Here is a 25,226-nt window from a genome sequence, read left to right on the forward strand (position 1 = left end):
TGTCGGCGCGTTTCGTCTGGCACGGCCTTCGACGAAACATCCGCGACTGGGCCAACGCCTGCACGGCCTGCCAGCGAGCCAAGGTCCACCGCCACACCCAGGCCCCGCTGGCACCTTTCGCCGTGCCTGAACGGCGTTTCGACCACGTCCACGTGGACCTGGTGGGTCCCCTGCCCCCCTCGCGGGGGTTCACCCACCTGCTCACCATGGTGGACAGGACCACCAGGTGGCCGGAGGCCGTGCCCCTCACCTCCACCACCACCGCCGACGTGGCGCAGGCGTTCATCGCCACCTGGGTCGCGCGCTTCGGCGCACCAGCGGACATCTCATCCGACCGCCGCCCACAGTTCACGTCTGAGCTTTGGGGCGCGGTCGCCCGTTCGTTGGGGGTCACGCTGCACCGCACCACGGCCTACCACCCCCAAGCCAATGGGTTGTGCGAGCGGTTTCACCGCTCCATGAAGGCCGCCCTTCCTCCGCGGCGAGGCCGCCCCCCGTCCACAGTTCCCCCCGCTCGACCACCCACCACCACGTCAGACCCCTCCCCACGACCCTCCAGGGGTCGCTTCGGCCGGGTCATCCGGACCCCCCTTAAATGGACCCTGCCGGTGCAGGTCGATTCTGGAGGGGCGTGTGTAGCGGTTACCGCTGGATGTACATAATCGCCTTGCACCGGCCAGAACACGGCCAGACGCGCCTCTCCCGGGCATGCCCGGACTCACTGTTCCCGGGCACGCCCGAACCTCCCGGGCACGCCCGGTCTCGTCTTTCCCGGGCATGCCCGCTCTCGCCTTTCCAGGGCTCGCCCAGAGCGTCCGGGCATGCCCGCTATCGCCTTTCCAGGGCTCGCCCAGAGCGTCCGGGCATGCCCGCTATCGCCTTTCCAGGGCACGCCCAGAGCGTCCGGGCATGCCCGCTATCGCCTTTCCAGGGCTCGCCCAGAGCGTCCGGGCATGCCCGCTATCGCCTTTCCAGTGCTCGCCCAGAGCGCCCGGGCACGCCCAGCCTCGACTTGCCAGGCCGCAGCCAAAATATCTTATTTATAATATATCTTATTTATAATATATCTTATTTATAATATATCTTATTTATAATATATCTTACTAGCAGAAGTACCCGGCATTGCCGGGTGGGGGAGGGGAGGGTAGGGGGAAGGGGAGGGGTGGGGAACAGGGGGGGGGGGGGGGGGAGCGAGCCCCTTGGCAAAGCGAGCGATTTTTTTTTCATAGCATCATAGCGTCATAGCGTTCATAGCGTCATAGCGTTTCATAGCGTTATAGCGATTTTTTTTTCCCATAGCGTCATAGCGTCATAGCGTCAATAGCGTTTCATAGCGTCATAGCGATTTTTTTTTTTCATAGCGTCATAGCGTCATAGCGTTCATAGCGTCATAGCGTTCATAGTGTCATATCGTTCATAGCGTCATAGCGTCCATAGCGTTTCATAGCGTCATAGCAATTTTTTTTTTCATAGCGTCATAGCGTCATAGCGTTCATAGCGTTTCATAGCGATTTTTTTTTTCATAGCGTCATAGCGTTCATAGCGTCATATCGTTCATAGCGTCATAGCGTCATCACGTGATCGCTCTGAGCGAATCAGCGCCCACCTGCTCTGATTCCGTTGATTCCGTGCGCTGAAATGCGCTGAGGTAAATATGAATAAAAAATATGGATCGTCAAATATTTTGAGTTCGGCCATGTTCGTCCCAGGCTCAATGGCCATGTCTATGCCAAATATCAAACACGTAAGCCTCTCCGTTTAGGAGTCTATCGGTAACATTACACACACACACACACACACACACACACACACATACACACACACACACACACACAAACTGTGTTTTATATATACTAGGACGTGCCCGTACGTGGGTGCCCGTTCCTTGCCAAAAAAAAAAAAAAAAATGTCTTCGCCCATGCATGCATGGGCGTGCCCATGGGCCCATGGGCATGCCCGTAAGTGCGTGATGTGACCGTACAATGAATGTATCGTCCCGACGGCGCAGCTCGGATGGCGCTGCAGTTAATCGGGCCTGTATCGGCAGAGTTATTATAAACGTGTACTACAATCGATCGTACCTTACAGCGTCTGCTCGCCACGTTCAGCATCAGTACGTCGTCACTATGACTATCCGTAAGTCCGGAAGTGACGTCCTCATTTGACTGTCCGGAAGGTCGCATATCGCAGTTACGATGAATCGCAAATTAGTTTTAATTAGTTTTAAAACATAGTTTAACGCCAACATAGTTTGCCAACGTGAAATAAATGAATACGCTCTCAAATGTGCCATCCGAGGCAGAGTCTGTTCGCCACGTTCGGCACACGTGATAGCTCGCTGCTCTCTGATTGGTTGAATCGTTTTTTGGACATAGCTCGGTAACTACTTCTCCGATTAATATGAAACCTTGAAAAGGCACATCCTCGGGTCCCCAGCAATATACCTGGCAAGTTTCAAGTATATCGGACCCGTGGTTGTCGAGAAACAGCGGTCACAGACAAACAAACACACAGACACACAGAGATTACTGGAATTATAGATAGATAGATTTATAATATATTGTGGTGCTGTGCACACACAATTCGTTTGCCAAGAAGGTAGGCCACAACGCGTTGTACAAACTGAAACACTTTATTAACAACTCGCACGTAAGCACTGGGCGGGCTCGATTTTCGAGCCCGCATATATGTCCCGAGGCCACGCCTTGCCCCTGGGCGTGGCCGGTCGGCCGAAAGGCGGGGCATGTATCTCAGTTCCACCCTGCGCCTCGTGACGCCTTTGCTCCGGGCATGGCCCGAGCTGCGCTTCCACGCCCAGACACTCGCGCCACCCACTGGTGCGCGGAATTATTGCCCACTGACATTGTGTCCGCCACACGCGCCCCCCCAGAATTCCCGCGCACCTGGAAGGTGAGCTTGCGGGGAAGCCGGATGACACGGCCGAAACGCCCTGTGGCGATGCGTGCAGGGCCAGAGGGTAGCGGGACGGCGGGGCTGGGGGGGTGCCGGGGGTCTGCCCGCCGGGGGGTGGCCTCGACGCGGAGGCAGAGCTGCTTGCGGGGGGTGGTCCAGATCGAGGTGGGCCGGCTTGAGGCGGTCCACGGAGATACGATCTGGAGTACCGCCGATGTCCACGGTGAAATGCTTGTCCCCGGTCTCCAGCATGCGGAAGGGCCCGTCGTACGGGGGCCGCAGCGGCGCCCGGTGGGCGTCGTGCCTGACAAAAACGTACTCCGCTTTGCGAAGCTCCGGGGCGACATGGGAGGACGGGCAACCGTGGTGTGCCGTCGGCACCGGGGCTAACCTCCTGGCGGTCTCCTGAAGGGTGGGGCGCTGTTGCGCCGCGGACCAAGCGGCCGTGGAGTCGGGGATAAATTCGCCCGGTACCCGCAGTGGTTGCCCGAAAACCAGCTCCGCCGAGGACGCGTGCAGGTCGTCCTTGGGCACCATCCTGAGGCCCAGCAAGACCCAGGGGAGCCTGTCGGCCCAGCTGCCGTTGTGGAGGCTGGCCCGGAGCGCGGCCTTCATTGAGCGATGGCAGCGCTCGCACAGGCCGTTGGCCTGGGGGTGGTAAGCCGTGGTGCGGTGCAGCTTGACAGCGAGCCCTAGCGCTACTGCTCCCCAGAGCTCCGAGGTGAACTGGGGGCCGCGGTCGGACGAGATGTCCGAGGGGGCGCCGAACCGAGCAACCCACGTGGCGATGAAGGCTTGTGCGACGTCAGCCGCAGCCGTCGCCGCCAATGGCATGGCCTTTGGCCACCGGGTGGTGCGGTCCAGCATAGTGAGGAGGTGGATGAAACCCCGCGAGGGGGGCAGAGGTCCCACCAAGTCGACATGGACGTGGTCGAACCGACGCTCGGGCACCGTAAACGGGGCCATCGGGGCTTGGGTGTGGCGGTGGACTTTCGCGCGCTGGCACGCGAGGCACGTCCTGTCCCAGTCGTGGACGTTCTTCCTGAGGCCATGCCAGACGAACTTCGCCGCGACGAGCTTCTGGGAGGCCTTCGTGCCTGGGTGGGACAGGCCGTGGATGGCGTCAAAAACCGGGCGCTGCCAGCCAGCGGGCACGATGGGGCGAGCCCGGCCGAGGGAGACGTCGTACAAGAGGGCAGTGCCCGCGACCTCGAACGACACCTCAGTGATGCGGAGGCCCATGATGGCGGTCCGCAAGGCCTGGACATCGGGGTCGGCGGTCTGGTCCGCCGCCATCCGGGCATAGTCGATCCCGAGGTGGACCGCGTGTGCGAAGGACCGGGAAAGGCAATCCGCCACCGGGTTGTCCTTACCCGCGATGTGACGGATATCCGTCGTGTACTCGGACACGGCAGAGAGGTGACGTTGCTGCCGGGCCGACCATGGCTCGGCGACCTTGGCCATCGCGAAAAGAACGGGCTTGTGATCGACGAAGGCCGTGAACGGGCGGCCCTCGAGAAGATGGCGGAAGTGTCGGACCGCCAGGTGGAGCCTGAGCAGCTCGCGGTCGAAGGTGCTGTACCGGCGTTCGTGCGGGCGGAGCTGCCGGCTAAAAAATGCCAGCGGCTGCCAAGCACCACTCACCCACTGCTCGTGCACCGCGCCCACCGCGTAGTCCGACGCGTCGGTGGTGAGGGCGATTGGTGCATCGGGCGCCGGGTGCGCCAGCATGGTGGCGTTGGCCAAGGCCAGCTTTGCGCCCGCAAACGCCGCGGCCATTTGCTCCGTCCAGGCAATGTCACCTTTGCCCGGCTTCCCCCGGAGGGCCTCGTGCAGGGAGCGCAGGAGCTGGGCGACGCGGGGCACGAAGCGGTGATAAAAATTCACCATGCCCAGGAATTCCTGGAGCCCCTTGATCTTGCGGGGGTGCGGGAAACTCCTGACTGCCTCCACCTTGGCCGGTAAAGGGATGGCCCCGTGCCTGGTGATGCGGTGCCCCAAGAAGTCGATGGCGGTGGCGCATAAACCAAACGTTGGCCGGGGGTTTGACGGCGACAGTGTTGGTAGCCATGGCGCGTTCAGGGGTCAGCTACGGCTGAACCAGACGGGGTCACCAGTGTGGTGCTGTGCACACACAATTCGTTTGCCAAGAAGGTAGGCCACAACGCGTTGTACAAACTGAAACACTTTATTAACAGCTCGCACGTAAGCACTGGGCGGGCTCGACTTTTGAGCCCGCATATATGTCCCGAAGCCACGCCTTGCCCCCGGGCGTGGCCGGTCGGCCGAAAGGTGGGGCATGTATCTCAGTTCCACCCTGCGCCTCGTGACACCTTTGCTCCGGGCGTGGCCCGAGCTGCGCTTCCACGCCCGGACACTCGTGCCACCCACTGGTGCGCGGAATTATTGCCCACTGACATTGTGTCTGCCACAATATCTTATTTATAATATATCTTATTTATAATATATCTTATTTATAATATATCTTATTTAAAATATATCTTATTTATAATATATCTTATTTATAATATATCTTATTTATAATATATCCTATTTATAATATATCTTATTTATAATATATCTTATTTATAATATATCTTATTTATAATATATCTTATTTATAATATATCTTATTTATAATATATCTTATTTATAATATATCTTTAAATTTATGAATATTTTATAATATTTATAATATATCTTATTTATAATATATCTTATTTATAATATATTGTTACGGATATGGAGTACGGCTCTTCCCCCTTAGCAAGGGGTGGTTAGTCCCTTGTCTTGTTAAGCTGACCGTCTCCGCTCCTGGCACTTGTAACGCTATCCCGCGGGATGGAACGGATCAGGGTTATGGGTCCAGGGTTTATCTCGAATACCTTTATCCGGCCCTCTGCAGACTAGGGAGACAAGTACCACTCGAACCCCGGTTTTAGATGGTCTAGTTGCCGAGCGGTTTTTAGCAACCCGAAGTTCGAGTCATTAGCCTTCACTAAACCCGATCCTGAACGTTGGCCGAATCGCGCCACGTACACTCAATATTGAAACCACTAAAGCGACCGAACGAGAATGAAGAAGAAAGAAGGAGAAGAATGGAGGAATAACAGGGTTTATTATTTACACACAACTAAGCAAAAAGAGCAGTCAAGGTTATATACAGGGAAATGGAAAAAGCAGGACAAACAGTGCAATATTTAGCTTACCTACAAACAGTCTTACTTAGAAACTCAAGGACAAAACAAACAAAGACAGACTCACACGAATGGGGAATTGCAGGGTGGATTGGCTGGAGGGAGAAGGTTCAGCTCGGGCTGGAGCACGGCCGGGCCGGCCGCCGTTCCTTCGCGGTCACCTCGGCACCATCGTCAGACGCCCACGCTGCGGTCACGTCCGCTGCCGCGGTTCCCAAAGCTGCACTGGTTCACACCGCTGCGGTTCGAGCTCCCCTGCTTCAAGCTGCTGTTGCTGCTGCGTCGCGTGCTCTTTTGGGGTTCTCTCCCTTCTCTCCCTCTCTCCAGCTTGGTTTTCACAGCCCTCTCGTTCAAGCTCTCTTTTTCGCGAGGCGTCCCGCGGCGGTCTTTATAGGCCACACCCTCAAACCTTTTCGAACCTCCCCCAAGCGTTCTCTCTCCGCCCTCTCAAGCCAAACCCCTCGTTCTTGGTTGGTGGATTGGTGCCGCTCACTCCTCCTTCCGATCACGAGGGCGGAGACACGCCTTTCTTCTCCGAGGCTTAACCACGTGGCTAATGGAGTCAAATGCAGCAAAGTGGCGTAAGGGAGGCAAAATGCAGCAAAGTGGCGAAAGGGAGTTAAAATGCAGCAAAGTGGAGAAAGCTGGCACTTTGAAGATATGGTGTCAGAGGGATCTACCTTATTTAATTCGGTGCAATGAAGTGTCAATTTAATGGGAAACAGAGCCTTCAACTAGATAGATTAGGGACATAACTACCGAGGGAATTTATGATTGGCTACGTGTTGCGGTGGCCTAACTACGGACGACCTTTGACCTTTCTTTACACTACGGAGGGTGATATTTACAACAAGCTTTACCTCAAATTACACACACAATTCCCAAATCCGTTACAATATCTTATTTAGAATATATCTTATTTAGAATATATCTTATTTATAATATATGTTATTTTTAATATATCTTATTTATAATATATCTTATTTATAATATATCTTATTTATAATATATCTTATTTATAATATATCTTATTTATGATATATCTTATTTATAATATATGTTATTTATAATATATCTTATTTATAATATATCTTATTTATAATATATCTTATTTATATACAACAACACAACATGCATTTTAAAGGCCATTTTCCCTACTAGAGCGGGGCTTAGCCTTGCGGTCCCCATGACAATCTTCTCCATTTTGCCCTATTTTCTGCATCTCTCCTTGATGTTGGATCTTGCGGTCCCCATGACAATCTTGATTTTGCCATTTCTTCTTCCACCATCTTTAGCCAAGTTGGCGGAGAGGACGGTCCGGTCCGGAGAGGACGCTGGCGTCGCTTGCTCGCCGCTTCACTGACTGGACCATTGTCCGTATCTTGCTTTTCTGGTGGTCGTGGCGGATTTTTGGCCATTGAGTCTGCCCTCTGCATGGTCCCGGCTCTGCTCTGCTGCTCCTAGCTTCACCTGCTCGGCTCCTTCGCTGTTTCCTCGGGCCCACTCCCGTGGGTTGTGCCCATTGTTTGCAGCGGTGGTGATGGCGGTTTGCCGCCGTGATCTTGATTAGCGGCGGCGGTCGTTTGCCGCTGCATTTGCCGCTTTGCCTCCTCAACCTTGGCCTCGTGCTCGTCTCTTCGCTCCTGCCTGCCCTCTGCATGGTCCCGGCTCTGCTCCTAGCTTCACCTGCTCGGCTCCTTCGCTGTTTCCTCGGGTCCGCTCCCGTGGGTTGTGCCCATTGTTTGCAGCGGTGGTGGTGGCGGTTTGCCGCCGTGATCTTGATTAGCGGCGGCGGTCGTTTGCCGCTGCATTTGCCGCTTTGCCTCCTCAACCTTGGCCTCGTGCTCGTCTCTTCGCTCCTGTCTGCCCTCTGCTCAGTCCCGGCTCTGCTTCACCTGCCCGGCTCCTTCGCTGTTTCCTCGGGCCCACTCCCGTGGGTTGTGGCCATTGTTTCACTCCTCGACCTTGGCCTTGTGCTCGTCTCTTCGCTCCTGCTGGCATGGCTCTGCGGTACTCCGCCGTAAGGCTTCTCCTGCTTAATACCCGCTCCACCCCATCATGCATCTCTGCTATCAAATCCAATGGACTCCTGCGTCGACCCAGGTACATTCACCGTGGCTCCGGTCGTAAGTTTGTTTATTTACAATCAGGTCACTCCATTCCCGTCCTCTGGTCGGCTCAGCGCACTCCCACTCATCGTCCCAGCGCACCTGGTCACAACAACGCACACAATCGCACCTCCTGTCTGCGAACCCTGGCCAAATCACCTGAATTCATACCCGCCGTACAAAACAACATCAAGCTCACCCTGTTCAATACCCGGTCCCTCAACAACACATGCCTCATCCTGAACGACTACATCCTGGAAAATAAACTGGACTTTCTCTGTCTCACTGAGACCTGGCAACAACCTCTGGACTACTTCGCACTCAACCTCACCACACCCAATGGATATTCTTACATCAATAAACCACGCTCGGAGGGCCGAGGTGGTGGAATTGCCATTATTCACCGACAAGACATCAGAACCAGCCTCATCCCCATCGCATCTGCTGCATCATTTGAACACCTGGCTTTTAAATTCTCTGGTCACACACAGTCAGTCATGGCTGTCGTCTACCGCCCTCCCAAACCACACCCATCATTCCTGTCTGACTTCTCCTACTTTCTGACCCAGCTATGTTCCCTCTCCCCCTCAATCCTCCTCCTTGGTGATTTCAATATCCACATGGACTCCACTGACTCCACGGTAACCACTGACTTCACTGATTTACTCACCTGCTTTAACCTCACTCAACATGTCAACTTTCCTACCCATAACCGTGGTCACATTTTGGACCTTGTCTGCTCTACTGGACTAATTTTGCACCATCTTTCTGGCTCTGACCTCACTCTCTCTGACCACTTAGCCATCACTCTGACCATCAACATCCCCACCCCAGCACCAAGGCATTGTCGCACTATCAACTTCCGTAAGCTAAACGCTCTTTCACCTACCTCATTCTCATCCACCCTCTCTGAAAAAATGTCCACTTCTCCCTTCGTTGACCTCCACACCCCTTCTGACCTCACTGACTACTACAACCACACTCTCTCCTCCTGCCTTGAACAGCTTGCGCCTATGAAAACCAAAACAGTTTCTTTCACCCATTCTGCTCCCTGGTTTACCTCTGAACTCCGCCTGATGAAAACTCGTGCTCGCCAACTTGAAAGACTCCGCAATAAAACAGGTCTCACAGTTCACTCCCAGGCCTACACGGACCACCTACAACACTATAAAGATGCCCTCTCCTGCGCCCGCTCCGCCTACTACTCTCAAATTATCCACTCTGGCTCCGGAAACCCAAAAGCACTCTTCTCTACAATAAACAAACTCCTCAGCCCCCTGAACACCACCACCCAGTCATTCACAGTAGACAACTGCATCTCCTTCCTTTCATTCTTCCAACGCAAAATTGAAAACATCGACAACAGCTTAACCACCACCGCACCCGCTCCCCCTCAAACCACCTGCCCCCCCTTATCCTGCCATCCCCTGTCTCAATTCTCCCCAGTCTCCCCTACTGACCTCTCTGAACTCCTCATAGGAATGAAAACTGCCACCTGCACTCTTGACCCCATCCCCTCCAGCTTTGTCAAGGCCTCCCTTCCTGCTCTCTCTCCACTTATCATTGCAACAATAAACTCCCTGTCTACAGGCATCGTCCCACCGTACCTCAAAATTGCTGCTGTTACCCCCATTCTGAAAAAACCTGGACTAAACCCTGACACCCTAAATAACTTCAGACCCATCTCCAACCTACCCTTTCTGTCAAAAGTTTTGGAACGCGCTGTAGCCACTCAACTCAAACATCACCTCCCTGCCAATAACCTGCATGAAACATTCCAATCCGGATTCCGCTCCAACCACAGTACTGAAACTGCTCTCCTCAAAATCACCAATGACCTTCTCCTCTCCTCTGACGCTGGCAACCTGAACATTCTCATCCTCCTCGACCTCAGGGCCGCCTTTGACACCATCGATCACACCATCCTGCTCACCCGACTTGAAACCACCTTTAACATTACCGGCACTGCCCTCTCTTGGATTAAATCATACCTCTCTGACAGATGCCAGTTTATCTCCATCAATAACTGCAAATCCCCCACTGCTCCTCTCCCCCAAGGTGTCCCCCAAGGTTCAGTTCTTGGCCCCCTCCTCTTCATCCTTTACCTGTCCCCCCTCGGTCACTTAATCCGCCGTCATGGTCTCCAATTCCACTGCTTCGCCGATGACATCCAGCTTTTCATCTCCACCAAGTCCATCTCCACCGCCACCCACTCTATCCTGACAAACTGCATCACTGAAATAAAATCCTGGCTTCAAATCAACTTCCTCAAACTTAACTATGATAAATCTGAAATAATCATCATTGGCCCAAAAACGCTCATAAAATCCACCCATAATTTTGCCCTCAACATCGACGGTATCCCAGTATCCACCTCCCCTCACATCCGGAATCTTGGCATCATCTTTGACCAAACCCTCTCCTTCGACAAATACACTAAACAGATCACAAAAACAGCCTTCTTTCACCTGAAAAACATCGCCCGTCTCCATCCATCCCTCTCCTCCGTGGCTGCAGAAACCCTCATCCACGCCTTCATCACTTCCCGTCTGGACTACTGCAATAGCCTCCTTTATGGTTCACCCTCAGCAATCACCAATAAACTCCAATACATTCAGAACTCCGCTGCCCGTTTACTCACCCATTCCCGGACCCGTGACAACATCACCCCCGTCCTTTACAAGCTTCACTGGCTCCCCATCTCCCAGAGAATCCAGTACAAAATCCTCCTCTTGACCTACAAAGCCCTCCATAACCTGGCCCCATCCTACCTGGCTGACCTCCTCTCCAGACACACTCCCACCCGCAACCTCTGCTCTGCTGGTACCAGCCTCCTGACCACCCCCCACCCCCCATCCAGACCAAATTCAGATCCTGGGGGGACAGGGCCTTCTCCATCGCTGCTCCCACCCTCTGGAACTCACTACCTCACACCATCAGAGACTCCTCCTCACTCACCACATTCAAAACATCACTCAAGACCCACCTGTTCAACACTGCATTCAACATTTAACCCACAGCATCTAACCCCTGACTATCTCCTCTCCTTCTCCCTCCTTTGTGCTTTGAATATTTCCCTATTGATTCTTCTTTTTTGCAATTGTTTTTATGTTTTGCTATGCATTATGTTTTGCACTCTGTCAAAGCGTCTTTGGGCTTCCTGAAAAGCGCTATATAAAATAAATGCATTGTTATTATTATGATTAAGTCTTTCTCGTTCTTCCCCGTCCTCTACTTCCTTCTACATTCATTTCCATCACTCTTCTCAACCAGTCACTTTCATCCTTCCTCAACACATGACAAAACCATCTCAACCTGTTCCTCTTCACAGCATCAATCACAGGCTCTATTCCCATCATCGTTCGCAATTCATCATTTGTCTTCCTCTCTCTCAACGATACTCCGCACATCCGTCGAACCATTCGCATTTCCACCCTTTCCAACCTTCGTTGCTGCTCTACGTTCATTACCCATGTCTCGCTCCCATAAATCATAACACTTCTCACACATGCAGCATACACCTTTCCCTTCAGCTTCAACGACACTCCCCTCATCATCAGCACGCCACTCAGTTCCCGAAACTTCTTCCATGCACATCTCACTCTAGCAACCGTAGCCGAGTCTGATCCACCTTCTCCATTCAGCATGTCTCCGAGGTAGCAAAATGTTTTCACACCTTCCAGCTTCACGCCGTCTCCAAGATCCAACTCAACATTTCTTCCAACTGCAGCTCCCTCTGTGCACACCTTACATGTGAATGTAGCTGCCACAATGGTTAATGACCCTCTCAGACCACTACATTTTTTATGAACCCACTCAGCGCACATTTTACATTGAATGGAGTTCACTCCGACACCCTTCCTACACACAGCACAGGGCCACTTCCCGTTCTTTCCACCTCACCACATGCTTTACCACTTGCCATCACCTTCGTCTTTCCGATATTCACCTTCAGACCTTTTGTCTCCAAACATTCCTTCCACTTGTTCATCTTTTCCTTCAGTCCATCCATACTTTCTGCAATCAACACCAGATCATCTGCATACAACAACTCCCACGGTAAACCCTCCTTTACATTCTGAGCCAGCACCTCCATCACAGCTACAAATAGTAGTGGACTTAGTACCGACCCCTGATGCACTCCCACCTTCACCTCAAACTCACCACTGTTCCCGTCCTTCGTCCTTACAGCTGTGCGCGCTCTTTTGTACATTGCCATCACTACTCTGATCAAGCATTCTTCCACTCCTAACTTCCTCAATGCCCATGTCAATAATTTGCGTGGAACCCTATCGAATGCTTTCTCCAGATCAACAAACCCAAGAAACAACTTCTTCCTCTTCTCCATGTACTTCTCCTGCAACTGCCTCACAATGAAAAGCGCGTCTGTCGTTCCTCTTCCTGGCATAAATCTAAACTGCATTTCGTCGATCTTCACTTTCTTCCTTATCCTCCTCTCCAACACCCTTTCCAATACCTTCATTCCATGCTCCAATAACTTTATCGCTCGGTACGAGCCACACTCCAGAGGGTCACCTTTCCCCTTGTATAGAGGGACGAGGGTACTCAGTTACCAATCCACTGGAATGCGGCCTTCTTTCACCACCAGATTACAGATCTCTGTCATTCTCTTCACACCCCAACTTCCTGCTGCCTTCAACATATCTCCCACAACTCCCGTCGGCCCTCCCACTTTTCTACCCTTCATTGCTTTTATCGCTTCCCTGGTGTTGGGCTAGCGGCTAGGGTGCCAGCTTAGGATCCTAGGATCCTGGGTTCGAATCCCGGTCGATCGCTGAATTAACGCCAGGGGGGTTGACTCAGCCTGTCATCCTTCCGAGGTCGGCTAATTGAGTACCAGTTCACTGGTAATTCCCTGTTTGTCGTAAAAGGCGACAAAAAGGGTTGGCGGCAGGAAGGGCATCCGGCCGTAAAACATTGCTTCAAAAAGGGGACCGAAAAACAACAACCACGGTCCCCGAAAAAGGCCAACCCCCGCTTTGCGGGGGAAAAAGGCCTCTAAAGGTGGTTTTTTTTTTTTTTGCTTTTATCGCTTCCTCAACTTCTTTCTCAGTTATCTTCTCTGCCGGTCCTAAAACTGGGTTACTCTCTATGTTGCCATCCCATTCATTCTCTGTATTCAACAGCATTTCGATATATCTTTTCCATCTTCCTTTAATTCCATCTGGGTCCACAACGATTTGTCCCACTTCATCCTTCAAGCAACTCACCCCCATCACATCACACCTCTCTTTCGCTATCTGCTTTGCAATCCTGAATACCGCTCTCTGACCCTCTTCCGAATCCAAGCGTTCTCCGAACATTTTCCTACATGTCTCCTGCGCCTTTGCTACCTCTTTCTTTACAGCCTTCTTGGCTGCCTTATAACTTTCATGCTCTGCTTTTTCTGCTCCCGTACCCTTCGCCTTCTGCCACTCCTTGAACTTCCTCCTCTTCTCGTCAATCCTCTTTCCAACTTCATCATCCCACCACCATGTTTCCGAGTGCCTCGTTGGTCCTTTTGTCCACCCATATACCTCACAAACGGCTCCCAACAGACTATCTTTCATTGACATCCAACCACGTTCAAGCTCAACCACATCATCCTCTACCCGACTCAGCCTCTCTTTTAATGCCTCCCTTACTGTCACCTCTTTCAACATCCACACCTTCATTCTCGGTTGGTACTTCACCCGCCGAGCTCTCCTCGCACCTTTCACCCATATGTCGCAGACAACCAAGTGGTGCTGTGAAACAGCCTCCTCCCCCGGGATCACCTTTGTGTCCCGGAGGTGCCCCCTATCTCGCCTACGCACCATCAAGTAGTCAACAGTTGTCGTCGACCCACCTGACGTGTATGTAACAAGCTTATTATCCCCTTTATGGAACAGGGAGCCTGGAGAGATCAGGCCGCACGAGGCGCGAACAAAAAAACGACTAATTACACACAAATTTGCAACAACTACAAAACCAAAACCAAATAGAAACACATAATAACACATACACAACAAAATACCCAGCGGAAATTTGACAAAGAAACGAACGGGAAAACACTCAAACTTTGATGCCATGGAGAGATCGAATGCAAGCCTCTTCGCTCGAGGGACCGGAAGTCGTATATATAATATATCTTATTTATAATATATCTTATTTATAATATATCTTTAAATTTATGAATATTTTATAATATTTATAATATATGTTATTTATAATATATGTTATTTATAATATATGTTATTTATAATATATGTTATTTATAATATATGTTATTTATAATATATCTTATTTATAATATATCTTATTTATAATATATCTTATTTATAATATATCTTATTTATAATATATCTTATTTATAATATATCTTATTTATAATATATCTTATTTATAATATATCTTATTTATAATATACAGACTTGGCATTTAATATGTAATATTTTTTTTTCCTTGACTTAGGTTTACTTTCTTAACTCAGTATATCAATCTGGTGAGTTTCTTTTACACTTTGGTGATTTATTTGTTAAAAGAACCATGTCACTGATTGTCTGTCACAGCAAGAAGTCAGCAACAGGATTATATCACAGGTGGCATGGCAAAATGTACGGACAGGTGCATTTGACGATTGGCTTCACAGTCGGGTATACAAGGGTTGTTGCGTTCTGTATTAGTGGAAAACAACTGCTGCACGTCTCCAAAAGTTATTGCCGCTTCCTCTGGAGATGGTCCGTAAACTCGACAATGCTGTTTGTCATGGAGTGGTGGCTTTACGAAATTACGGCATGAAACAGTGTGCTATTGCTCGGCAGTATGGCATCACTCAAAGTCAGGTGTCAAAGATCCTGAAATGAAATGCTCAGAGGGGTGTCCCTACTCCAATATCGAGGCCAGGACGTCCCCGCAGAACCACAAGGAGGGATGATCGCCAGCTGCACCGGTTAGTCCGCAATGGCCCTACCAAGTCAGCTAATCGGCTTAGGGCTGAGTGGCAGCAACTGACAAATGAGCCTGTATCCAGAAGGCTAGTCAACTAAAGACTGGTTCAAGCAGGCTATCGTGCCAGGCGTCCCGTGAGAAAGCCACGCCTAACCAGACAACACCGCCAGCGCCAATTGCAGTGGGCCAGAGAGCACCTTCAATGGCAGCCAGGACACTGGAATCATGTGATCTTCAGTGACGAGTCTAGATTTCTGGTCTATCGTCAAGATGGCCACGTCCGAGTGCACAGACAAGTGCATGAAGCCTCCAACAAAGATTGTATAGTGCCAAGAGTCCAAGCTGGAGGTGGTGCGGTGACCGTTTGGGCTGCTTTTCATGCAGGGGGCAAAACTGACCTGGTTGTTCTGAATGGAAACCTGAACCAGTTCAAGTACAGGGCCATTCTGGAAGAAACATTGCTTCCATTTGCTCGTGCAGCCTTTCGAGGAAACTTTGTCTTCCAAGATGACAATGCACGGCCTCATCGTGCTTGCATGATCCAACACTTTCTTGCTGACCGTGGTGTAGAGCATATGGAGTGGCCTGCCATGTCCCCAGATATGAATCCGATAGAGAACTTGTGGGCAGAATTAACGTGTCAAATCGACCACTTGGACCAGCAGCCGACCTCTGTGCGTGAATTGCAGCAGGCTATTGTCACTGCATGGCAAGCGATTCCTGTCCAAACCTTGGCAAATCTCATGAACAGCATGGCTCAACGTGTACGTGCTCTCCTGAATACTCGTGGGGGTTACACGAAATACTGAACTGTAATTTTAGTCCGTAATCCCAGTCGTAATTTAACTTTTGTTTTTGTTAAAAAATTTTTGGCTAATGTGCAAAACAAAGAGATACTTCTGGAAAACGTACAGAAGTTAACACAGTACTGCCCATGAATTGAGTTCGATATCAGTTTACATCACTTTCAAGGATCAATTTATTTGTTTCGAAATGTCAAATGTGGTTTTTGTTTCTTTTAAAGGTGACATTAACAAAATCTAGAATAATTTCAACATAATTCCAATGAACTTTTGGTTCTAAGACATCTTGAAAAGTAAGTTCACCCCGACAAAAAAAACATTCCATATTAAATGCCAAGTCTGTATATTTAAATTTATAAATATTTTATAATATTTATAATATATCTTATTTAGATTAAGAGAAATCGACCTCAAACCCTTTTAGGTTTACTGACAACCTGCTTGGCACTGTACTAACTGCAGGCCCTCCTGTAAATACTACCAGACCCAAATCCATCTCCTGTAGGACACTATCGAAGACTGCCCCACCTTCTGTGGCAGAGATAACAAAGATTACTTGTTCCCAGCGTGTTACATATTATTCATCGGATCTCCAATAAAGAAACCCGGGTAAAAAACGGGAGAGGGGGGAGGAGGCGGGGGTTAGGAGATAAGTTGTGGTGGGAGCTCTTTGTTTGAGCACCACGAATCTGCTATTGATCATCGGTAGATTGACAAAAGAAAATGGAAGAAAGATTATTCGGGGAACAGGAGAATGCGGTAGCAGGAGGCGGGGGAGGAGGGGGGGCGGAAGGGGACCCAAAATCCAGCCAATTTTGCAAGCAAGATAAACAGATGGCCACCGAAAATATCCAGGGATTATAGTTTTGCAATTAAAGAGTGTTCTCACTTGGGGGAGACAGACATTTAACAATAGATGGTGGATGTTTGTAAAAATAAAACTTTAAGTATCAAACGGCCAACAAAATGTATTCCGGCGAGAGAGGGAGAGAGAGGAATATTATATCGTACTTTCGTCAAGAGAAGGATCCACATTGCATTTCACCACGAACTTGCCCTCCATCATACTCTCTTCCAGATCCATCTAGGCAGTCATGGACATGGGTCTTCATGTACACAATTTATTGCACATTAATGGTTGTACACCCACAGCATATCTTAGTGACCAGGTGCACCCTTGATGAAAACCGAAATGAAACAGTAAAATCAACAACAATTTAACCATCATAACTAAAGCTAGGAGAGGTAGCGTCTGCCATATGTTTGGCCTGCAATTCATCACATGTGGGTTAAGCGAAAGCAGAAAAGGAATAATAAGGATTAACAAGGAACTTTAGTAAAGGATGAAGCCATTCGGGCCATCAAGCCTGCACGAAACCAACACCAGAAATCATCACTCATCCACATACAAGGTACATACAAGTCCTGCAAATATCCTTGAACCCCTCTGTCTCTCTCGTCTCTATAGACTTTACTGAGTCGGATCAACTCCCTCTCTGCTATCTACCTTACCTCTAAGCTTTGGGTCATCTCCAAATTTACAAACCGACTCTTAACCCCACTATCCAAGTCATTGATGTAAATTCTGAATAATACTTAGGTCCTAGTACTGATCCCTGCAGTACCACACTACTTATATCCTCCCAGTCAGACATCCCCAGTTAGGTACGCATCCAGCCAATCCACAAGCCCTCACCTTAGCTAATAACCTCCTATGTGGTACCTCATTGAATGCCTTCTGAGAGTCTAGATTCTAGATACATTATATCCACTGCAATTCCCTCATCCACCCAATCCTTCATAGAACCCCAAAAAATTTGTTAAACATGATCTCCCTTTAGTATATCTGTGTTGACTACCTTTAATGAGTTCGAAATTATTCAAATGTCTCTTTATCCGCTCCTTAATAAATGTCTCCAACACCATGGGAAAGTTTTTACGAAGAAACAAATGTTTTATAATAACTCGTAATTGTTGAAAATAAATTTTAGGTTTTGTACAGTATTTGCTGACAATATGGTAATCAATGTGGCTTGCAGATTAGAAACTTCTCACAGGTGTATGTAATACTTACCACATCGACGATGAGCGAAGCGATGTATCGTAAGTCTTCGGTGAAGGCCACAGAAATTCTGTTGAAGAGTGGGATGTCTTGGGGCAGGGTGCGGCACAGGTCCCCGATGTAAGTCATGTAGAATGTCGACTGAGATGAGATGGGCACACATGTGATAGACTTTGAGGGATCTCCAGAGAATAGTAGGAAAATAACACTATGTACAGTACACAAACAAGCAGGTGTGTAATGGTCACATGGATTTGTAAACGTTTACAGCAACACTAATTTCGCTTTGAAAAGATTTAACGGAGTGAGGCTAATGGAAGGAAATTTTAGGAAGAAACAAGTACAAAAAGTTTTAATTAAAACAAAAGCTGCGTCGATGTTACACAATGCCTAGATGCAGCTGTGCCTATAACGTCGATGTTATAGGCACAGGACATTCCTATTGATTCGATTACTTGATGTTATTTTTGTGCAAAGTGAAAATATATCTCGGCAATTTCCCGTGTGTGGCGACGAATTTTTAATATATCTCGGCATTTTCCCGTCTGTTATTTCAGGCGGTGTATGACTGACCATGCCGCGATTTAAAAAATATATATCTCGGCAATTTCCCGTGTGTGGCGACACGTGAACGAAGCTATGCTCCTCTCTCCACATTATTGTGACGACGTATAAATTAAATATTTCATCGTGACGATTGTCATCAAATGGACGAATTTTTAATATATCTCGGCATTTTCCCGTCTGTTATTTCGGGCGGTGTATGACTGTCCATGCCGCGATTTAAACAAAATATATATATCTCGGCATTTTCCCGTCTCTTATTTCGGGCGGTGTATGACTGACCATGCCACGATTTAAAAAAAAAAAAATCTCAATGGACTTGAAGTTACAGGCCTTTGAGAATTCATTTCGTTCTATAAAGGGCAACTTTCATCGGATTTTCTTCCCGTTTTTTTTCAACCGAGTCTAAAACTATGTTAGCGACTGTGAAAAATGAAATGATATATCGAATTTGATTTGAAATAAAACTGGGAGAGAGAGCAAGACACCACGGGCCTACAAAACAGGCCTCAAAGCTAAGCGAGTTAATAAAATGGTGGATATTTGTTTATATGAAGGCTCTCCCAGAATGGGTGGAGCTATGGTTCCCAGAATGGGTGGAGCTTTGAGGTTTTGTCTTCTCTGCAAGAACAAGAAGAAGAAGAAGAAGAAGAAGAACAACAACAACAACAGCAGAGGGCACTCTATGAGCAGCGTCTGCGACGCGGCTAAAAATAATTTTTATTTTTTATTTTTTTTAAAGAACTGACAAATATATAATAAATATATATACTAAAAATAATAGGTAAGGTATTATATAAGATATAATATATATATAATAAAAATAAAAATTAAATTATAAATATTATAATTAATATAATAATTATAATATATTTATTTATATATAAAAATAATTATATAAATTATTAAAATTAATTATTTTATTTAATTTAAACTATTATTTAATTTATTATTTAATTTATATAAAATTTATTAATTTATTTAAAATTAATTAATTAATTTAATTTAATACTATTTTATTAATTTATTTATTATTTAATTTACTTAAATAAATTAAAATTTTAATTTAATTATTTTTGAAAAATTGTATATATAAAATTTTTTTTATATAAAAAATATAATTGATATATTATAATCTATATAATAATAGCGTAAGGACTCGACTTTGTTATCCCTTTTACGCCGCACCCAGTGGTTTTGTCTTCTCTGCCGATGCGCACGGCCCGATGCTCACGTGACCCGATGCTCACGGCACTAATGGATTTACGATCTATGAACCACACTCTTTGTTTATCACGTACAGCCATACTCGAAAAGTCGGAATTAGCCGACGTTGGGGCCCAAAAGCATCCGATTAACTGCCGATACGACGCCATCTTACGACGCCATCGTATTGGCGTCTGCTGGGCGAAGGCGAAGCAAGCCGTCCGCTGATTGGACAGGCGAAGGCGAAAGCAAGCCGTCCACTGAGTGGACAATCCAGAGCATGCATTTGTGCCGGTGTCGGCGATCGTTGTTCATATACGCACTCTTCATTCTCATCTTTCTTCCTAACTCTTACTCGGACAAGCAAATCCCCTATGCCATCCATAATGGTACACTCTATCCATACACCACATCCTCCCTTCCGTGGATGTTCCACGGGTTTCGGCTAGTTTATATATAATAATTTATATATAAAAATAATTAATATAAAAATTATAAAAAATAAATAAATAAATACAATAATAAAAATAAAATAACTAATATAATAAGTAAGGTAGAACTGACAGTGGGATAAGCATCAAGAGAATGACTGAACAGGAAAAGAGGAGAGGGAGAATGGGCAAGTAAGATGGTTGATTTATGAAAAGTTAATGGGGGTAATAAAGATCATGGGACACAACTGGGGGTGACAAGAGATGGCGCTCCTTGCTTAAAGCCCTGGAGGGAATAGGGAGACAGAACAGCTAAAGCTGGTTCTGTTGACAGGAGAAGGAAGGATTAAAAGAGTTGAGGTGTGCAGCCAGTCTAGATTATGGAAGGAGAGGGCTACTGGAAGAATGCATGCATCATGGAGTTCCTGAGGTGGGTTGGAGGACTGAGAGAACAAAGGGAGGAATGCTGGAGAATAGACAGTAGAAAACAGAGAGGCCACTGACTTGCCCAAGATGTGACGGAAGCAGACCTTGTGCTTCGGCCTCAATAAGGAAGATGCCAATAATGTTGAGAGCTTTATATTCCACAGAATCCAGGAGAGACAGATTTGATGCTGGTGTGCATCAAAACACTGTGAGTACCGTAGCTCCGTTGTACAGTAGCTCCGTTGAGCTACTGTACAGACAAAGGCCTTGTAGACTGTGAGTACCTCTGATGTCCCAAGGAAGGACTGTGATAGACGGAGGATGCCCAGTCTGTGACTGGCTTTGGAGGCAAGGTTTGCTATTTGGTTGACCCTGGATGATGGTGAGGCCAAGAAGTTCAAGAGACTGAACCTCTTCCAGTGGCCGACCAAGGAAATAAATAGGTGGATTGACAATCATTCTGTTGTAGCGGTTACCGCTGGATGTACATAATCGCCTTGCACCGGCCAGAACACGGCCAGACGCGCCTCTCCCGGGCATGCCCGGACTCACTGTTCCCGGGCACGCCCGAACCTCCCGGGCACGCCCGGTCTCGTCTTTCCCGGGCATGCCCGCTCTCGCCTTTCCAGGGCTCGCCCAGAGCGTCCGGGCATGCCCGCTATCGCCTTTCCAGGGCTCGCCCAGAGCGTCCGGGCATGCCCGCTATTGCCTTTCCAGGGCACGCCCAGAGCGTCCGGGCATGCCCGCTATCGCCTTTCCAGTGCTCGCCCAGAGCGCCCGGGCACGCCCAGCCTCGACTTGCCAGGCCGCAGCCAAACACGCCCGGGCAGGTCCAGACTCGCCTTTCCAAGGCTCGCCCTTGATACCCGGGCATGCCCGGTATAGCTTTTGCCGGGCAAACTTCCCGACATAAATGTGTATATATATTGTTGCCCGAAAAACGGGCTTGAGAGAATACTTGAGCTGTTTGGTTTCAATAAAGCAACTCGGACGAATTCCGTCTTTGGTCGCGTCAAATTCTTTCGACTCGCGTTGGAGCGCAGTTCCTTCATTGGTGACCTACCGACATGGATACGGCAGTGACGCTTAAACTGCCTACCTTCTGGGAGACTCACGCGGCTGTTTGGTTTGCCCAGGCGGACTCCCAGTTCGCCCTGCGAGGCATCACCGCGGACGACACCCGCTTCCACCATGTTGTGGCGGCGCTCGGTCCCGCCACCGCAGCCCGTGCCTTGAGCCTCCTCCAGCACCCGCCGGCTGCTGACAAATACGACGCGCTGAAGACGCTCCTCCTCGGCGCTTTCGCCCTCTCACCGGCAGCACACGCACGGCGCCTGCTTGACCTGCCCGAGCTCGGCGACACGCGCCCGTCCGAGCGCATGGACTATATGCTCTCGTTGCTCGGCGAGCACTCTCCGGCATTCCTGTTCCGGGAGCTGTTCCTCCGTCAGCTGCCTAACCCGGTACGCCTCGCCCTGGCTGGCACGTTGATCACGGATTCCCGCGCCCTCGCCAGGGAAGCCGATAAGATCTCCTCGGCGGGCCAGCACATCGGCACGGTTACCTGGAGCCCGCCGCCGTCCGAGGCGACGCCCACGACGCCCGAGCGCCCTGCGCGGTTGGAGGCCGAACTGCCGGTGCAACTGGCGGCCGCCACGCCGCACCACCCGCTTCCGACACGACGGCCGGGGCCTCCACCTGACCGGGCGTGGTGTTATTACCACGCCAGGTTCGGACACAAGGCTCGGACGTGCCGGCCCCCGTGCACTTTCGGCGGGTCGGGAAACGGCCGGGCCGGCGTTCATTCCCAGCCATGAGCGCCGGCCACTCGGGCAACTTGCTGTTTATTCGGGACAAAGCGTCTGGACGGCGTTTCCTGTGCGACACCGGCGCCCAACTGAGCGTCATACCTGCCTCCGAGCAGGACAGGCTGGACGCAGTTTGCGGCCCCTCTTTGGTCGCTGCTAATGGCTCGGCCATACGCACTTTCGGCCCACGCGTCGTCACCCTCTGCTTCGGCAGCCAGCGCTTTCAATGGACTTTTGTTACCGCCAGCGTCCCCGTGGCTTTGCTGGGCGCCGACTTCCTCTGCGCGCACGGGCTGCTGGTCGACGTCAAACGACGTCGCCTTGTCCACGCCGAGACCTTCAGCTCCCTGGCGTGCACAATGAGCAGCTCCGCGCCGACCGAACTGGCGTGCGCCCTCCCGGCAACGAACGAGTTCGCTGGCCTGCTCGTGGAATTCCCGGCCCTCACGCGGCCGACGTTTTCGGCCGTCGCGGTGCGGCACGGGATTGAGCACCACATACCCACTACGGGCCCGCCGGTCTACGCCAGGGCCCGCCGCCTCGACCCAGCCAAGCTCGCCGTGGCAAAGGCCGAATTCGACGCGTTGGAGCACCTCGGCATCGTGCGGCGCTCCGATAGCGCGTGGGCCTCGCCACTGCACATCGTGCCAAAGCCGGGGGGTGGATGGCGCCTGTGTGACGACTACCGCCGTCTCAATGACGCTACCACCACCGACAGGTACCCGATCCCGCATATTCAGGACTTTTCCGCCCGTTTGGCGGGACGGGTCATCTTTTCGAAAATTGACCTGATACGGGGCTACCACCAGGTACCTGTCCGGGCGGCCGACGTCCCGAAGACGGCCGTCATCACGCCGTTCGGCCTGTTCGAATTTTTGCGGATGCCGTTTGGCCTCAAGAACGCGGCCCAGGCGTTCCAGCGCTTGATGGACGGCGTGCTGCGCGACCTGCCGTTTCTTTTCGTCTATCTGGACGACATCCTCGTCGCCAGCACGTCCCGCGCCGAGCACCTCCTCCACCTCCGAACACTGTTCGGTCGCCTCAGCGAGCACGGCTTAATTGTCAACCCGGTCAAATGCCACTTCGGCGCGACGACCATTGACTTTTTGGGCCACCGCATCACCAAGACCGGGGCCGTGCCGCTGCCGACCAAGGTCGAGGCCATCACCACGTTGCCGTGTCCCCGTTCCATCAAGGCCCTCCAAGAGTTCCTCGGCATGGTGAATTTTTATCACCGATTCGTGCCCCGCGCTGCTCAGCTCATGCGGCCCCTTTACGAGGCCCTCCGGGGCAAGCCGGCCAAGCATGACATTGTTTGGTCCGCGGCCATGGACGTGGCCTTCGCCAGTGCCAAACGGGCCCTCGCCGACGCAACGCTGCTGGCTCACCCGGTGCTCAACGCGCCCATCGCCCTCACTACGGACGCCTCCAACTACGCGGTGGGCGCCGTCCATGAGCAATGGGTGGACGGGGTTTGGCAGCCACTCGCTTTTTTCAGCCGGCAACTCCGGCCGAACGAGTTAAACTACAGCATGTTCGACCGCGAGCTGCTCGGGCTATTCCTGGCCGTTCGCCATTTCCGACACCTCCTGGAGGGCCGCCCGTTCACGGCTTTCGTCGACCACAAGCCATTGGTCTACGCAATGGCTAAGGTCACGGAGCCGTGGTCGGCCCGCCAGCAGCGCCACCTCTCCGCCGTGTCGGAGTTCACCACGGACATCCAGCACGTCGCCGGCAAAGACAACGCCGTGGCCGACTGCCTTTCGCGGGCCAGCGCGAACGCGGTCCACCTCGGCGTGGACTTCACGCTCATGGCGGCCGACCAGACCACCGACGCCTCGGTGCAGGCACTCCGCGTGGCGGACACGGGCCTCCGCCTGGCCGACATCCCCTTCGCGGGCACCGCCCTGCTCTGCGACGTCTCCCAGGGCCAGCCTCGCCCCATCGTGCCCGTTTCCTGGCAGCGCCGCATCTTCGCCTCCATCCACGGCCTTTCTCACCCGGGCCGGAAAGCTTCTCAGAAGCTGGTGTCGGCGCGTTTCGTCTGGCACGGCCTTCGACGAAACATCCGCGACTGGGCCAACGCCTGCACGGCCTGCCAGCGAGCCAAGGTCCACCGCCACACCCAGGCCCCGCTGGCACCTTTCGCCGTGCCTGAACGGCGTTTCGACCACGTCCACGTGGACCTGGTGGGTCCCCTGCCCCCCTCGCGGGGGTTCACCCACCTGCTCACCATGGTGGACAGGACCACCAGGTGGCCGGAGGCCGTGCCCCTCACCTCCACCACCACCGCCGACGTGGCGCAGGCGTTCATCGCCACCTGGGTCGCGCGCTTCGGCGCACCAGCGGACATCTCGTCCGACCGCGGCCCACAGTTCACGTCTGAGCTTTGGGGCGCGGTCGCCCGTTCGTTGGGGGTCACGCTGCACCGCACCACGGCCTACCACCCCCAAGCCAATGGGTTGTGCAAACGGTTTCACCGCTCCATGAAGGCCGCACTCATGGCCGGCCTTCAGGACGACGGTTGGGCCGACCGGCTGCCGTGGGTCCTTTTGGGCCTTCGCACGGCCCCCAAGGAAGACCTCCAGGCGTCCGCCGCCGAGCTCGTCTACGGCCAGCCACTCCGCGTCCCGGGCGAATTCGTGCCTGACGCTACCAGTCCCTGGTCCGCCGCTCGCCAGCGCTTGGACCTCCAGGAGGCCGCCCGACGATTTGCCCCCGTGCCGACGTCCCGCCACGGTGGCCCCCAGTCCTACGTCCCCCCGGCGCTTCGCACAG

At 51.1% G+C, this 25,226-nt stretch overlaps 1 protein-coding gene across 1 annotated transcript in view; it reads right to left on the reverse strand.

Annotated features, from left to right (window-relative positions):
* Positions 1-25,226, reverse strand: part of MSH5 (mutS homolog 5) — a 247,417-nt gene that overhangs the window by 94,027 nt on the left and 128,164 nt on the right. Inside the window, exons 8-9 of the mRNA XM_078786777.1 lie at positions 18,026-18,154; positions 16,963-17,035 (exon numbers count right to left, since the gene is read on the reverse strand). Coding sequence (XP_078642903.1) covers positions 16,963-17,035; positions 18,026-18,154 — 202 coding nt within the window. The remainder of the gene's footprint in view (positions 1-16,962; positions 17,036-18,025; positions 18,155-25,226) is intronic.

The sequence above is a fragment of the Myxine glutinosa genome, chromosome 1 (assembly GCF_964187855.1).
Source record: "Myxine glutinosa chromosome 1, kmMyxGlut1.1, whole genome shotgun sequence".
Taxonomy (NCBI): domain Eukaryota; kingdom Metazoa; phylum Chordata; class Myxini; order Myxiniformes; family Myxinidae; genus Myxine; species Myxine glutinosa.